We start from the raw sequence: 18,462 nt of genomic DNA on the forward strand, positions 1-18,462 counted from the left end.
GTCATAGCAGCTGTTGGGGGTCGGGGGTTGGGGCCAACGTCTTCCCTCCCCCATCTAAACCCTACGTAGCGCATCTCCCGGTGGGAAATCTTCGGAGAGTAAGCAGGGTCTGCACTTCATGACGGACCATAATGTTGGCGAGCAATATAAGTAGCTACAGGCAAAGCCAGTGCATAGTGTATTAAGACAGAAGTGGTAAAGGATTCGACTTCAAGCGCATAAGGACACCAGTAGCAGTGCACCGCCCTTCTCGTCACGGCGGACCACACGAGTCAGCACCAGAGTGCCGGTGGACGGCCAGAATAAGGGGCAGTCCATACGCCAGCATTTATCACGCGACAGGGAAGCAGGAAGTGAAGTGAAGAAGTGTGGTCGCACGCCACCGTGGAAGACTTCACAGCGGAAACAATACCGACGGGTGGGTGGGGCGAAAAGAATGGCGGGGCGGCAGGCTTGATCTGGGTCGGCTCGGTCCGAGAGTCGAAACCGGCATTCAACGAAACAATCAAGTTCTCCGACTTTCGTACCAGATATTAAGGGTCCTCGGAGTGAAAATTCTTAAGGTTCAGACTGAGCTCGGTACCGAGATTTACATTCTTAAGAGGAGCTCACCTTCATTCAAGCATGTCTAGGTGTTCAAGGTCTGAGTGATTGGCCCTCTTTGAGCCACTAAAATGTATTCTAGATCACAGCCCCACTGTCGGCGCCCCTCATTTATTATCCTCGCCAGAGAAACTTCGAATTCATACAGCTTCCACCACTATTGCAACCCAGCCTGTCGACAAAAAAAAAGGGCCACATACTATCCTTAATCTTCTTCCTAGATGGATGGTCTCTCACCTGCTGCAAGCGTTATCGCGGTCATACAATTCTCGGCGAGTATTGTGAATATTTGTGGGAGTTATATTTGGGACGTGAAGAATGCTAGGGAGGACATTGTTGCCTTACAAGGGGCGGTTGCGGGTCTCGAAGGGGTTCTTCAGCAACTCAAAGAACTCCTTCAAGGTCCCACTGGCGCGAGGCTATCCACCTCTCATACCCTAGCCCGCGATATCAGCAAATGCCTTTTTGTCGTCAGTGACTTAAAAGGGAAAATAGATCCCGGGTCGGGGAAAAAATTTATGAGAAAAGTGGGATTTCGAGCCTTGAAGTGGCCTTTGAAACGTTCAGAGGTGGAGGGACTCACAAAGGATATCGAGAAGTACAAGTCATCGTTCACCTTGTCCTTGCAGGTAGATCAGACGTATGTCTTCTGAATGTGTTCGCCGCGCTCGGATGACTTATTTCTTCCCAGGGCACTCATCACCGGCATAGCTCAGACCAATGACGTTATCGACCGAAATCTTGATATAGGAAAGTTACCAGTAGCGCATGGGGCTGAGTTCGGGTCATACATGGATCAACATGAAGACGAATGTCTAGAAGGGACCCGAGCACAGCTCTGGCAACAGATTGCGGAATGGTCAGTGTCGCCGCAAGGAAAATGCATATTCTGGTTAAAGGGAATGGCCGGTACTGGCAAATCGACTGTTTCTCGAACTGTGGCAAAATCCTTCGAAGAAGCCAATCTGCTGGGAACAAGTTTCTTTTTTAAAAGAGGTGAAGGGGACCGAGGGAATGCCATTAAGATGTTTCCGACAATCACAAGACAATTGACGGTCAACCTTCCTCAACTGTTACCTGGAGTCCGGAAAGCAATCAATGACAACCCTGACATTGGAACGAAGTCGCTGAGAGAGCAATTTAACAAGCTACTGCTTCAACCACTACTGAGCTTAAAACCATCTGCTCACCAGGTTCCAACCAGAGTGATTGTGATTGATGCATTAGATGAATGCGAACAAGACAATGATATACGAACGATACTTCTATTACTTCCACAGCTAGGGATGGCGAGCAACGTGCATCTACGTATTTTCTTGACCAGTAGGCCTGAGCTGTCCATTCGTCTCGGATTCTTGGAGATTGCAGACCTTAATTATCAGGATCTCGCTCTCCACGAAATTCCCGCAGAAGTTACCGAACACGACATATTTTTGTTCATAAACCACCGACTTTTGAATATTAAGAGAGACCGGTCACTGCCTGTTGACTGGCCTGAAGACACTGATATCCAAACTATTGTGATGCTATCCACTCCATTGTTCATTTTCGCCGCTACTATGTGCCGTACAGGATGCAAAGCGGTTTGTCCTTAGAAACGGACAGATTGCTGATGACGTGCCCCTCCAAATTTATTGCTCAGGACTTGTGTTTGCACCGAGGCAGTCAATAGTCAAGGGTAAACTTGAAAGAGAGCTTCCCGATTGGCTATGTAGGTTGCCAGAAGTCGAAGAAGCCTGGAGCGCAGAGTTGCAGACTTTCGAGAGCCATTCAGATCCTGTTCAATCAGTCTCGTTCACGCGTGACGGTCGGCTTATGGCGTCCGGCCCCAGTGATAACACAGTCAGGCTCTGGGACCCCGTCACGGGCACCTTACAGCACACTCTTGACGGCCATTCGGGTTGGGTCTGGTCGGTGACATTCTCGCTGGATGGCCGACTGTTAGCGTCCGCCTCCTTTGATCAGATAGTGAAGCTCTGGAATCCTGCCACGGGCGCCTTGCAGCACACTCTCATGGGCCATTCTAGTTCGGTATGGTCAGTGGCATTCTCGCCCGACAGCCATCTGCTGGCGTCCGGCTCCAGTGATAATACAATCAAACTCTAGGATCCCGCCACAGGCACCCCGCAACGCACTTTAGAGGGCCATACCGATTGGGTTCTGTCAGTGGCATTCTCCCCAGATGGCCGGCTGCTGGCGTCCGGCTCCAGTGATCAGACTGTCAAGCTCTGGGTTTCTACTATGGGCGCCTTGCAGAACACGCTCAAAGGCCATTCAGGTTCGGTTCGATCAGTTGCATTCTCGCTCAACAACCAGCTGCTAGCATCCGGCTCCAGTGATAACACAGTCAAGCTCTGGGATTTTGCCACAGGCACCTTGCTGCACACTCACGAGGGCCATGTAGATTGGGTTTTGTCAGTGGCGTTCTCACCCAATAGCGGGCTGCTGGCGTCCGGCTCCAGTGATAACACAGTTAAGCTCTGGGATCCTGCCAAAGGCACCTTGCTGCACACGCTCAAAGGGCATTCGGGTTATATTTGGTCGGTCGCATTCTCGCCTAGCGGCCGACTGCTGGCGTCCGGCTCCAGTGATAACACAGTCAAGCTCTGGGACCCCACCATGAACGACTTGCAGCACATTCTTAAGGACCATTCAGGCCCAGTTCGATCAGTCTCGTTCACGCGCGACGGTCAGCTTATGGCGTCCAGTTCCAGTGATAACACAGTCAAGCTCTGGGATTTTGCCACAGGCACCTTGCTGCACACTCTCGAGGGCCATTCAGGTTCGGTGCGATCAGCCGCATTTTCCTATAATGGAGGGCTACTGGCGTCCGGCTCTGATGACCAGATAGTGAAGCTCTGGAATCCTGCCACGGGCGCCTTGCAGAACTCTCTCAAGGGCCACTGGGGTTCAGTTCGATCAGTGGCGTTCTCGCCCAACGACCAGCTGCTGGCGTCCGGCTCCAGTGATAACACTATCAAGCTCTGGAATCCCGCCACGGGCGTCTTGCAGCACACTCTGGAGGGCCATACAGGTTCGGTTCTGTCAGTGATGTTCTCGCCTGATGGTCGGCTACTGGCGTCCGGCTCATCGGTGGCATTCTCGCCCTACGGCCAGTTGCTGGAGCCCGGCTCCACTTATACTACAGTCAAGCTCTGGGATCCCGCCACAGGAACCCTACAGCACACTCTCGAGGGCCATTCAGGTTCGGTTCAGTCAGTGGCATTCTCGTTCGACGGCCGGCTGCTGGCGTCCAGCTCCAGTGATGAGACGGTCAAATTCTGGGATGCCGCTACGGGCGCCCTGCGGCAGACCTTAAATGTCAAAGAAGTAATAACTAGCCTGGAATTTTCCAAAGATGGTTCACACTTAAACACCAATCTAGGATCCCTCACAATTCGATCCTGGTGTGACAAACATACGTGCGATACACCTAATACCGACGCCAACATATTTCTACTCGAGGGTCAGTGGGTAACGCTTGGGGGCGAAAAGGTACTACGGCTTCCTCCCGAGCATCGGCCCCATTGTTCGGCAGTCAAAGACAATACTCTTATCTTGGGACATGCATCTGGACGGATTTCATTCATCGGCTTCATGGGTTAGGTAGAGGTTAGAGAAATACTAGTGTAGTATATTCGCCAAGAGCATCGATGACCATAAGAGGTGGTCTATAACAGCGAGTCCCCGAGGATGCTGTGAGGCACTTGTCGTGGTGAGGATTGGTCGTCTAGAAAGCCTGTAGGCAGGCTGGTTTTATGATGTTCCAAATTTCTCTGAGACCGGAAAACGCAATTAGTGTGTATTGCCGTAGCATGGCTTCTTCAAGACCTACTAGTGTTTGGGGGGGAGGAAACTGTGCAGTGATAGGGCCATAATTTTGCACTACTTGCGGAGTTTGAACCACCAATAGATGGATGTAGGAACCATGGCCATGGTGAGATACAGAGATAGTTTTGTACAGTGGACGAAGTAAAGGACACGACGAAGTGAAGGCCGACCGCCTAGCCCTTTCTCAGGTGACCCTTCATCCTAAGCAACCGTATATCAGGGGAGGGTTCAAAATAACAGTCTTGCTGGTCGATAGCCTCTTCAGCCTGGGATGAGTGTAATTAAAATTCGCCATCGTATATCAGGTCCTGAATAAGCTCATGGTTTGAGAGGCTAGATAATCTCTCGACTCATTATCCAGTGCATCTTTCGCTCCTCGTATTTCTTCTTCCAAATCTCCCATATTCCGATGCACTAATATAGGTAGAAGTAACAGTTCCAACCAAAAACTAAAAGAATTATAAAATACACAATTGGTTGATTCAACTTCAGTTCACCTTAAAACAGCTTGATTATTTACCAACAAAGCACCCTTGAATGGCTTCTACTACCCAGGAAAAGAAACCATGGAAGCAAAGAAACACTGTCACCAAGCTTGCCCCCTCCTCTCTTTCCCCTAGATCAAAGAACCAGAATACGCCTTCAGTTATTGGCTCTGAAAGATTCCTCCAGCGCCTCCTTTACTTTCTGTGTCTCCTCATTCTTGGGATCGATCACGCATTTGCCAGAATCATGTGGCTGTTCTTCTGCGCCGACTTCTTTACCTCCGCATCATCAGCATCTTTATTGGCTTAGAGGACAAGCTCATAGTGGTTGTTGTTTATCTTGGCCCCTTTATCAATCCGGAAGTTCGGAGTTTGGTCCAGGCTCCGAGAAGGGTAGAGTCGTTGTCCCCTTGTTACATTCTCAGCCTTTTTGTAGACTTTGGCCCACGGGATTGAGTCAACAAATTTTCGGAGGGTCTTTATAGAGACTGACATCTATCTAGCATAAGCTTCTGAAAAGGCAGCAGAATATTCCAAACTATTCTTACCTTGAGTACTAGGGGCAGATAGCTCACGTCCAGGGTCTCAGCTTTCTTGTGAAAATGTGTCTATTCGTGGTGTCTCAAAGGAGGATCTAACTGCCTACTTATCAGTCAGTGTCTAAGTGAGGATCTACGCTGGTTCCTTAGCTACAGTTTGATAAATGCCTGGTGGTACTTATCCTCCTCATTGCTCCCCATTACTCCCCATTGCTCCCCATTACTCCCCATTGCTCCCCATTACTCCCCATTGCTCCCCATTACTCCCCATTGCTCCCCATTGCTCCCCATTGCTCCCCATTGCTCCCCATTACTCCTCATTGCTCCCCATTGCTCCTCATTGCTCCCCATCCTAGCCTAGTCTGTTCTTAGCCTAGTTTCAACTACCTTCTCAACCTTAAAGTATATCCCTTATGTCCCCAATCAGATTACACCGCTACCAGAGTGGCGTCGTTTTGACAGGGTCCCATATGCTGGGGAAATGCTCATGTCAGTGAGTTGTAGGATAGATGTCTATGATTCCAACTGAATTATATCGCACCATCAAATTTAGTCTCAATGTATCAGAGTAATTCGTAACTTGTACTAAAGGCTAAGACAGGGTAAGGGAAATAGAGAAATAACTCTTTTGTAGAATTATCACCCTAACTGACTATCTATTGTATCTACCAACACGCTGTCTATAAAAACGCTAGCCTCATCCCAAGTGCTCAGCGCATTTTGGCACGGATCGACACAGGTCTCCATTGATCTATCTTTGAAGAGCCAATTCTAATTACTGTATATTTTATTTGGTCATGACTTGGTTTGGTGCCTTACTTTGCTGCTTGGGAAAGTGGAGAAAATCTGATGGCCTGACTCCCTTTTCTAGTGAGATGCCTCCCTTTAAGGCAAGAATACATGCTGTGACTATAAGCCATCAGGTAGCTAGGAGATTCTAATGTAACAGTACAGGGAGACCACCTTTATCGGATATATCAGTGAGAAGAACTTTATTGTTAAAAACAATACTATCATGGAAACTAGTTATTTTGGTCACTAAGGGGATTGTGGCTCTGATCAAAATGTGGAGAAAAACAAGGATCTGACCGATGAGACTGTATCCGAGAAGTACTATTGTTAGAAATACCAGTACGGAGACCCAACCATCTACTCTCTTCAGCAAACTTAGAAGTAATATCACGGGAGGAAATGCTGATAACCACTTTCCTTCTGCTGAAGGACCTAGCATTACAAGGGCACTGAGTTCACTAAATAATTATCCCGTGGAGATGCAGCACCTTAGAATATCAATATACAGGGACAGTGGAGAAATAATTATTCTCCCGGAGCCAGGTTTACTTGAAACAGTAAATGGCTGCTACCTTGACACCTCAGTTTAAATATGCTAATTAAAAGATAAGTTACAGAAGCAGGCATGCTATATATTTCCTATATTAAATAAGTTAACTAGGGATTAAATTAAGTTACTCAGCTATATAGATATACTTGATTCTCCTATCCAAGAGTTTATTATATTGCTTGGTATAAAGTACAGAGAGAATCCTAAGATTATAGGCTATACAGTATCATTCTTTAACAGAAAGAAGCAGGATATATTAAGGCGAGAATTGGCTTACAACCTGGGTAAAGATAAATAATTTATTATTATTATTATTAATTAATTAATTAAGTTTAACGTCCGTATCGAGCCGTTGGCTGTTATAGACACATGTGCCTAGGCAGTGGCTTAGGCCACTGCCTCTAGATGGTCCCTAGGGGCTCTATCAGCCCCCCTCTATTGCTTTTGTGTTCATTCTGCTCCTTTTCCTCGCCCGAGCTGCCTATCTGTGCCAGAGTCTTTGGGCTATGCCCTCCTCGGTGTTTATTACTTTCCGGGTGTCATCCAGGCGTGCCTAGATTGCACTTTCTACTATCCTTTCTCTCTGCTTTTCGCTTCATTTACCAGCTCTAGGCCCCAAATATTATCTCTAGAGGCTCTATCTATCTCTCTAGCTGCCTCTCCTGGGAGCTAATGCTTGTTGTTGCCAGGAAGGTTATCAGGGCCTTTATGGCTCTCTAGTCCTTAAACGAGCGGCATTCTGGGGCTGTTTCTCCCCATCCAGGTGGTGATACTCCTGCCTTAAACTAGGGCCCTGTACAGAGCCTGTCTCTGGTAGCACCATTGTCTGCATTCCATCAGTAGATAGCCAGTTGTTCCCTGTGGAGTCTGGCAGCTTTGACATCTAGGTGAGTCCTGGACGCCTATTTGATTTAGATCGGTATTGCTGCATGTCTAATCTTAAGCTGATAGTATCAATAAACAAACTGCTTTGGTGCTACTTCTAATACTAGATCTAGTTTCTATTCTTTCTGGGGTTGACAGCTATAGCAACGAGAGAGCCATCATATTCTAAAGTAGTATAGCAAGTTGCTGTTTTGTACCCGAAACGCTAATAGATGTATACTGTGTCTAGAGATGGGAAACGATACGGCGAGTCTAGAGCGTAAGAAAGCGAGTCGAAGATTCTGGCTGGTATTTATACGTTCGTCACAGCAAAGACAGCTAGGCTAAGCTAAGAATGAGGTGTCATCCTGGCACAGTACGTTCTCACTGAAATGGCCACGCAGATTTCTAAGCTACTAAGGTGTTCTACAGGTGACAAGGCTGCATTGCCTTGCCCAATGGCTCATATCAGATCTGTTCAGCTTCTTCTCTTTTCCATCTGCCCAAGTAATTGCATTGGCTCATAATTTAGGGTTTTCACAAGTGCGACCTCGATATTCGATTTTGCATAGAGTATGCTTCGTAATGATCTCAGACGCTGGCCTAATTCGCCGATCTAGGAGGATAAGACAGATAAGTCACTCTAACAGGAACTATAAGATGCTTATCGGCTATAGGTAAACGATGATAATTAAATAATGGGAGACCCATCTAGACATTTTAGCGTGCGTCTTAATCTTCTTAATAGGAGAAATAGCTACCAATCAGAGTTTTGTAATTGCATTAGTATCTTGGTTTCAGGGTTTTCTGCGCTATACTCTACGATTTTCAGCTTTCCAAATCATACTTTTCTAATCCTATTTCTATATGGTACTTGCCAGTGGAGTACTAGAGTTAATAAGAGGAAGCGAATGCTTCTGAAGAAGGTTACGACGCGGATTTGTAGAAGCAGCAGAGAAAGAGAGATCGATGTCTTCTCTATAAATTGGAAATACTGGCTACTAGGTAAGTGTTTTACCCCTGCCCCGCCCCCCAACTTTCCAGCCGACTGTTGCTAAGTACTGAAAACCGCTACTAGGGCTCTGATGTTTTCGGGCAGCAATCAAACTCGTTTCTTCATTCTCTGGCTCCCTAGGAGATACTCTCATAAAATACATTTTAGGTAAGAAGTAAGTAAGTAGGCTGATGAGATGGTTGAGGGCGGTGACTTTGGCGGCTCCTATTCTGCCTGTCAGGATCCCATAACTGAAAATCTGTTGTCCTGACAGAAGTATTTTCTTCTCCCAGTTTCTATCTCTCTCTTTAAGGGTTATCTCTCTCCAAGGATTACTGCTCTCTGCCCTGCGAATATGGCCATTGTCATCAATACTTGATTAACTATCAGGGCAGGCGCAGATATCTCTGAGCTGTCCTCTTGCTAAAAGAGATTGAACTGACGTTGATAGTATAAACACAGGTTATCTATATGATACTTTCGTGGTCCCTGGCAGGGTCCCAGTCTATAGTATAATTCAGTAACTATAATTGTTCTCTCTTCTTTATTTATTTTAGTCACACATCGCGATTCAATCTATCTAGTATCCAGCTTACAGCTGTGTGCTTTGTCTCTCTGGAAATTCCTTACAAGGACAAGATTTCCAATCCAGAGAATAGATATTCTCTTTAACCTTTTCTGTTCCTTAACTGCGGCATTACTAATTATAATAGCTTTAATTAACAGGGTTTATCTCTCTAAACATATCATGTGATAAAGCTGAATCAGATATACCGGGATCAGATTTAAGCCCTTGTCCGTGCCCCATCCATCCGGGGGCTCAGTCATAAAGGAAATAGTGAATATATTATAATATCTGGTTCGCGGATTAAATCCTATTAACAGTTCTGCAGGTATATATCTATAAACCTATATTAATCTTCTATTAATATCTAGTACTATATCCTGAATTGCTAGCCTCCACTGTACAGTATTAGAAATATTATTATAATATATTTTTTGGAGAACTGATAGAATAGTTTAGACCACTTATTCAATTATTCTAACTGACTTAGAATAGAAGATTAGCACAGTAATATAGAATATCTCTTGGCTATAGAATACTCCTGCAAGCTTCTCTCCAGTAAAGTATAAGCTATTATTACTAAATATATTGGCTAGCTACCTGAAAATAGGCTCCAGGCGCTATTTAAATATATAGATTATCTTCTCCTGGACTACCTGTAGACATGGGTGTACCCAAATAAATCTTGTAAAATAATCAATAATAACCAGAATATACTGTAACCCAGTAAATTAGCAAGGTAGATTTACTAGTCCTAGAAAGTCTATTCTTATTATTATAAGAAACTTAAATTATTGGAATTACAGATATATACTTAATAAGTTCTTCTTGGCAAAGCATTAATATATATTATAGATCAGATACCAATATTTAATATTCTTTACTTATATTAGTCAGTAGACTCTTCTAATTATTAAATCCAGTATAATAGTGTCTATATAGTGTCTATAGTTATTATAAAAGATATATAGGACATGTCTAATCTTCTTCTTAATAATATACCAGCTTATTTTCCTGTTTCTCTCCTGAAAGACCATTATTCTCTTATAGTTATTAATAAGGCAGAACCGCGAGGCCTTTCTAATAAGAATCCTTTATTTATGGTATTACAGGTTTACTAGATAAACTTGGTTATTACTGAGATATTTAACAATCCCTTTATATATTAAGGATTACTTGTATTTGCTATACTTTCCGGATAGATACAGACTTATTAAGAGTATCCTGTATTTATATATAATTACTGTTATGGCTATTAGACCCAGATTATTCTCTGTAACTGTATTAATTTAATAGCAGGTTAGTATCTAGCTTAGTCTATCTGCTATACTCATCATATTATCTATATTGGCCCGGTAGTATATAATATAGTCATACTCTCTGAATCTGTTTTTCTACTATTGGATCTGTTGGTTATTTGTCCCATTGTTTAGGATAGCCTTCAGGGCAATATAGTCAGTGTACACCATAGTAGAGAACTTGCTGCCTATAATAATCTATCTAATCTCTGCCAGGCATTGGACTACTATAAGATATTCATGCTCAGGATTTGAATACTATGTTTCAGTATTATTCAGTTAGAAGAACAAGAACATGACTATTCTTTTAGCTGACCGGTATAATAGACCAGCTTCTATCTTTATAGATAGGTTCTTTAACTGAAAGAGTACTTCTCCAAGACCTGTTTTGGATATATCTATAGCTAGGTAAAATTAAAGTTCATAATTAATATCTAAATATATATTATCAGTGATTACTTTCTTAATAAAGTTAAACTAGACCTGTTATTTCTCTTTCTAAGTCTATTTCTTTTTAATCTATTTTATCTGTACAGTTATTTATTTCACATGTCAGCTCTTTCTCTTTAGCTTAGCTAGATCAGTATTATAATTATTAAGTTCTTGCTCTATTCTCTTAATCTTTAATTTATATAGTTCTGCCAGGATATTCTTTAAGTATACCTGCTTTAGCACTAGTATCTAGTCAGCTTGTCTCGATATAAAGTATCTTAAGAAAGAGATTAGCTATAGAAAAGTATTAAGCTTCTCTCTATTCTTTAGAATTAGTTACTTAAGTATTCAGTTATAATACCTTATAGATAACTGAATTTACTTATTTAATCTCTTAAAACTAATTATTACTAGAGACTTTATAAATATATAAATCTTTTATCTATTCAGGTAAATAGATCTAAAAACTAGGCATAGAAAGTATTCTTTATATAGAAAGCAGAATATTATCTTAAAGCTTATAGCTCCCGTATTATGGTTATTAATAAATAGACAAAATCTATAGTTACTGTAGTCTTCTATAAGAAAAGGAAATAACTAGCTATCTAGCTTCACTGGGGATATTGGCCTAAACACAAGATCTGTAAATTATAAATAAGTATATATTAATCTCTTTAAACCTATCTCTATCCTCAGATATATATATTGACCATGCAGAGTGACTATGCCAGTCTTATATTTATTATCTTTTTGGATTGGGATCGCCCAATAGCTCTATAATATATCTGAGATAAAGAACACTGTAAACTTTGGTTTTATAACTATATTAATAAGTTTATCTATAGAGTAGATAGGGTATATACTCTTTATTATCTATTTATTAACAGAAATAAAGTTATTGACAACTCATAGCTTAATTAAACCAGGCTTCTTTAGAGAAAACTTGGTACAAGCTTTCTAATTAGTGACTATCTATCTAATTACTCCAGTCTCTTCTATCTCTGGAAGAATCCTATTAACAAATTCCCGCTTGTGGTGTATATATCTCAGATATTTTAACTTAGATGATATAGTCTCCAGTATAAGGTTAATTAAATACTCAACCATATCAGTAGCCTTTATATCATGACATGTTCTCGTGAAGCAATTTTTCCATATATAGAATAGCTGCTTTGCCTGTTGTGATGACCTGTACGTCACGTGGTTAGGCAGGCCTACTTCCCACAACACAAATCCTTGTATGATAGTGTTTCTCCCCCCATAGTTGAATTCAGTTGGAAACGCTACCATATCTAGCTTTCTACTGTGGAATAGCTATCTATGAATAAGCAGTCATCACATAATTCAACTATCTTCTTTTTACCCATCTTTTTTATCTACGCGTGAAAGTAGTGGCTAACCTGACTGGTCAACCAACCTCGCGTGGACCCCAATCTCGAACTCTACAGCAGTTATTAGACACAAAGCTGTGGAACCTGATATAGCAGCCGCGTTAGTGCTGTTTTGAAGTGATAAATCCGCAGATACGAAGATCTGCAGGATACTGAGCTGAGGTCTATCGGACAATCCATCATGGTATATCCTGTGGATACTACCGGAAAGGGCAAAGCGGCCTGTCACTCTTCTCTTCTGATTAAAGAAGATGGTACACAGCGAGAAGTGGATATAGAACAGTTTATTAACTTCTATACTGAAAAACCTGAATAGCTATTCAAGAAATTCCTTCTTGACTGTAATAAGTATAAAGGCTTGCTTACTGAGCGTAATAAGATTATCACAGGACAGTGGAAATATATCAAGCAATTCAAGGCCAATACTAAGGCTATTAATCCTATCAAGATCCCGGAATATACAGAACTATAAAGGAAATTCAATAACTTGAAGAGAAAGATCAAGAAAAAGAATACTGTAATACAGAAGTTAGTTAATGAGGCAAATCAGATATATCAGGTTATTGTCTAAAATATCTTATAGATATAGCAGCAGAGTAGAGAGATCTTTCCAGTAATTTTATTAAATCAGGGTAAATCTTCTTACTGCAGTGCTAAGATAACTGAATCTCTTATCTTTACTGGCACTCAGAAAGGAGACAAGGATACAGTTTTATTTAAATTCTGGGAACTATAAGTACAAGACTGTTTAGCCGTGAATATAGACTATTTTTCTACTGCAGCGCTTCGCCTAGCCGCTATCAAGAAATAGTATAGTGGTAAAGCTGCAAACCACCTTATTTATTATTCTAAGCCTAATTCTAATAATCTGTATACTGACACTGAGAACATGATCCAGCACTTAAAACTAATCTATAATGATATCAACAAGGAAGAGAAGATAAAGACTAAATTCTATAAACTAATAATAAAATCCTATAATAACTTCCAGAAGTTCCTGTCTGAATTTACTTATAATATCCAGGAGTCTGGTAAGCCTTATTCTAATTAGAAGACTGAGCTATATCACTATCTCCTGATCCTTCTATAGAACCAGGTTATATTATTATATCATAATAAGACTATTAATTTTAGTAAGTTCTCTTATTACTGCACTCTATTCACGAATTCAATTAAAGAGCAGCAGACTGCCAAGTAGGAAGCTTACTAACAGAATCAATAGAGAAAGCAGATTACTATCCTAAAGATCCCTTCTGCTATGTCCACCGCCGGAAGTGATAAGAAATCCGATAACTAAGCTCCAAAATAAGCAAAGATAGTTAACTGTAGCAGGATTACTTGTTTTAACTGTAAACAGCTTGGTTATTTTATAAGTAAGTATTCTCTAAAAAAGAAGCCAGATCTGAAAGCTGTTAAGTTGAATTCTGATTCTGAGTTAGGAAAAGAGTATTCCTAGAAGAAGTCTTCTTTCTAGAGAGAAAGAAACAAGGTATCCAATTAATTAATTTTAGCAAGATACTGGATAGAGATAGTTTTATAATTAATTATTAAGTTTTCTAGAACTCCCTCTCTACTTCTTTATGTACACTTGGGAACACCGGAGCAGGTAGTTATTTAATATTAGACCAATCTTTCGGGATCAGTATTTGCAAACAGTTTGGTGTATATATCTAGAAACTGCCAGAATCCCTGGAGATTAAAGGATTTGATAGATAAATGATTTAGATTACTTATTATACTATTTTAAATCTCTAGATAGAGAGAAAATGATTTCTTAAGATTCTAATACTTATTATATCTCTAGGGCAATATAACTTAATTATTAGGATTAACTGGTTTGCAGAGAACAATATTTGGCTTGATTATAAGAACCAGAAACTGATTTAGTCTGAAGAGCGGGAAATACCTCTACTATAGTAGGCTAAAGTAATTTAGAAGAAATAACTTATCTATATTCCTACCTGAATACTAAAGCGGGATGAGTCTATTAACCCAGTATATCAGGTTAATGCTGACTGGCAAGACCAGAAGATAGAGCAGAAAATAGAATAAGAAGCTAAGAGAAGAGAATACCGCCCTCTATATATAGAAGCTATAGATCAGTATACCAGATAATAGAAGATAGACTATACTTTCTAAAATACTCTCCAGGACCCTATTTTATCTAAGGAGCCTAAGAAGAAGAAAAAATCAGTTCCCTGGCTAAAAGGATTTAATCTTTCTTTAATAAGAGATATTAGATTTAATTAAACTGCCTATTGCTGAGATACCCAGGTTTGTACTATTACTCTCCACAATATTAAGAGGACTATTAAATATAAATAGGCTAAATTAAATAACAATAAGCCTGAAGCTAATCTAATTATAGAGAAGCTTTTCAGTTACTATAGAGAATTTGCTGATATTTTTTTAAAGAAGAAGTCTAATATATTACTGCTCTTCTGCAGAACTGGGATTAACTGTAAGATTAACTTATAAGACAGATCTGACAGGAAGAAGGTTAATCTTATTAAAGTAATTAATTATAAACTATTAAGATAAATATCTCTGCTAGAGCTAGAAGCTATATATTTCTATCTACTTAAGAATCTAGAAAAGAGTTTTATAGCTAATTCTTATACTCTATTTATATCTCTGATTCTAATGGCCTATCAGAATAGCAAGTACTGTTTCTGTGTTAACTACCAGAAATTAAATATTCTTATTATAAAGAATTAATATTCTCTATCTTTAATTAATAAGCTACTAGAGCAATTAAGCAAGGCTTGTATCTTTATAAGACTAGATATATAATAGAAATTTTACTATATCTGAATTAACTATAAATCTAAAGACCTGACTATCTTCCGGACTAGATATAGACAGTTCAAGTATAAAGTTATACTATTTAGGCTAATAAACAGACCTGCAGTTTTCTAGAGATTTATTAATAATATCTTTAAGGATTGTCTTAACCAGTTTCTTACTGTATTTATTAATAATCTCTTAATCTATAGCTTGAACAGGAAAGAATATAAGAAGTATATTAAGATAGTCCTATAATAATTATAGAAAGCAGGATTATAGACAGCTATTAAGAAAAGTAAGTTCTATATTATAAAGACTAAGTACCTGGGATTTATTATATCTATAGATAGTATTTCAGTAGATCTAGAGAAAATAGCTATTATTTAGAAATAGTAGATATCTATAACTATAAAAGAAGTATAATCCTTCTTAGAGTTTTATAACTTCTATTATTAATTTATATAAGGATATAGTCAGATTGTAAAGCTACTAAATATACTATAGTAGAAGAATATCCTGTTTATCTAGATAGCTAAATATACTAGAGTATTTAAATAATTAAAGTAGTAATTATCAGAAGTCTTACTGCTTTACTATTTTAGACCAGAATTAAAGATAAAGCTGGAAACTAATATATTAGATAAAACAGTAGTAGAAGCTCTGTCTTAGAAGACTGAAGATAAATACTGGCATCCAGTTATATTCTATTTAAAGTTAATGGCTATAGCAGAATAAAACTATAATATTCATGATAAAGAGATACTTACAGTTATATATGTTCTGGAGAAATAGTAAGCTAAACTATAAAGCTTATAGTAAAATAAGTAGTTTATAATCTTTATAGATTATAGAATACTTAAGTATTTTATGACTACAAAAAAACTGTTAGTATATCAAGTTTATTAGACAGAATTTCTCTCTTACTTTTACTTTCTAATTAAGTATTATACCAGTAAGTCTAATATTATTACAGATATCCTATCTTATAAGGATAGAGCTTCAGTTTATAACTTCTGGATACAGATTCTTCTCTGACCTGAGATAGTAGAGAAGGCGGCCTGTAAAGATATTAGAATTACTATATTAGAAGCTGAATCAGAAGGAGATTTAATTATAGAAGAGATTAGATAGATAAATCGGGATACTGAATCTCTACAAGACTAGAAAAGAGTTATAAAGTCTGAGAGGCCAGATAAATAGAGAATTTAAAATAATAATATTCTTATCTTCCAGGATTAATTAGTTATCCTGACTAAGGCACTGTATAAAGACCTGCGAGACAGGCTGATAAATAAGATCCATTATTAAAGATCTATTGTCTATCCAGGGATTAGGAAGATAAAGAAGCTTATTAAGCCTAGATTCTACTGGTAAAGATAGAATTCTGACATGGAATAATATATCTTGAACTATAAGAAATGCTGTAGAGCTGTAAATCTAAGAGATAAGAAACTGGGCCTACTATAATTACTACTAATACCCAATTAGCTATAGCAGTATCTATCTATAGATTTTTACAGTATACTGAAGGATTAGAATAGCTATAATAATATATATATTTTTATCTACAGACTATTAAAGAAACTGATCTCTTTTCCTTGCTATAAGGATATTACAGCTAGAGACATGGCAAGATTATTTATAGAGCATGTCTATAGATATTATAATATCCCTAACTCTATAGTATTAGATTAGGGTCCCTAATTTATATCAGAATTCTGGGCAGAACTATGCTGTATTCTCAGGATCAAACTGAAACTGTTAACTGCCAGATATCCAGAGACTAATAGTTAAACTAAGATTATAAATTAACTACTTATAATAAGGCTGAGACCATTGATTGACTACTACCAAGATAACTAGGCTAAGATATTATTACTAATTAACTATACTGTAATAGTTCTCCTGTCTGAATCTACAGGATTATTACCAGTGTATATTGAGAAGAGCTATAAACTATAAGTATTATTTAATTGGGCCACTAAACCCGCTGCTACTCTATAGAGATAAGTTAACCGGGATATCACAGCAAAGCAGATAAAAAGAATATAAGATATTTAGAACTATATCTATAAATCTATAGAAAAAGCTCAAACAGTCCAGAAAAATTAAGTAGATAAGTATTACTAAGAGATTAACTTTATAGTGAAAGATATAGTCTATCTATTACTGAAGAGGTATAATATAGCTTATCTAAATAAGAAGTTAGATAATTAACAGGCTGGCCTCTACTGAATTATTACAAAAGTTGGGAATGCCTATAGGCTAGACCTTCCCCTATCAATGAAGATATACCTAGTGTTCAGTCCGGACAAGCTGCGGAAGGCCGCAATAGATTCACTATCTAGTTAATATAAAGATCCCCTACAAGCAATTCAGATTAATAGCTATAATAAATAGGAGATTAAGAAGATTGTTACTATATAGCTATACTATAGTAAACTGCAATACAAAGTTAAATGGCTTGGCCATAATAATGACCCCAAATGGTATCCTGCCACCAACTTCAGGAATAGTCCCATATGCCTCCATGATTTCCACACCCAGCACCCTGAAGTGCCTGGCCTGCTGGTTCGCTTAGATCGATGGTTAAGCACCGCAGAAAGGGAGGAATTTGAATCAGAATATATAGATGACAGTAAACTAGTACAGAAAGGGATAATTAGAAAGCCTATCAAAAAGACACGACAGATGAAGCAGCTAAACTAGGCAGATTAGCCAGAAGACTGCTATTCTTGGGGTCCAAGAAATTTTCTACTGGAGGGGTATTGTGATGACCTGTACATCACGTGGTTAGGCAGGCCTACTTCCCACAACACAAATCCTTGTATGATAGTGTTTCTCCCCCCATAGTTGAATTCAGTTGGAAACGCTACCATATCTAGCTTTCTACTGTGGAATAGCTATCTATGAATGAGCAGTCATCACACCTGTCAGACTCTTTCTTCAGTATTGACAGCTGGGCTAATTATAATATTGGATCCATTAAACCATTTATTAACTATAGCCTGGTCTACATTAGATATTGGTCTTTTTACTAGATATCAATCAGTTAAAAATCTTCTATTCTTTCTTAGCCAGTATAATCTTTTCTCAGGACTGGTATCCTTATCCTTATTTTTAGTGTCTCTTTGGTTTTGGTAAATAAGCAATATAATTAAGAATGGACACGCGCTACATAACAGATATAATATATAAAATCAAGATAGTAATAATAGAAAAGGAGCTTTAAAGATTAGATAAGATATCACTTTAAATACTTAGCAGTCAAAATTATTGATACTCTGATTTAATATAATAGTAGATATATATACTTCTGTAGCCTGGCTCT

At 39.1% G+C, this 18,462-nt stretch overlaps 1 protein-coding gene across 1 annotated transcript; it reads left to right on the forward strand.

Annotated features, from left to right (window-relative positions):
* Nucleotides 1–2,616: 2,616 nt before the first annotated feature.
* On the forward strand, nt 2,617–4,209 carry BDW43DRAFT_295781 (WD40 repeat domain-containing protein; the record flags this gene model as incomplete). Its single annotated transcript, XM_032044103.1, has 3 exons — nt 2,617–2,686; nt 2,723–3,511; nt 3,776–4,209. 3 exons carry the CDS (start codon nt 2,617–2,619, stop codon nt 4,207–4,209), a joined length of 1,293 nt encoding a protein of 430 aa, XP_031906129.1.
* Between the last annotated feature and the right edge of the window lie 14,253 nt (nt 4,210–18,462).

This window comes from Aspergillus alliaceus (genome assembly GCF_009176365.1).
Source record: "Aspergillus alliaceus strain CBS 536.65 unplaced genomic scaffold BDW43scaffold_1, whole genome shotgun sequence".
NCBI classification, from domain to species: Eukaryota; Fungi; Ascomycota; class Eurotiomycetes; order Eurotiales; family Aspergillaceae; genus Aspergillus; species Aspergillus alliaceus.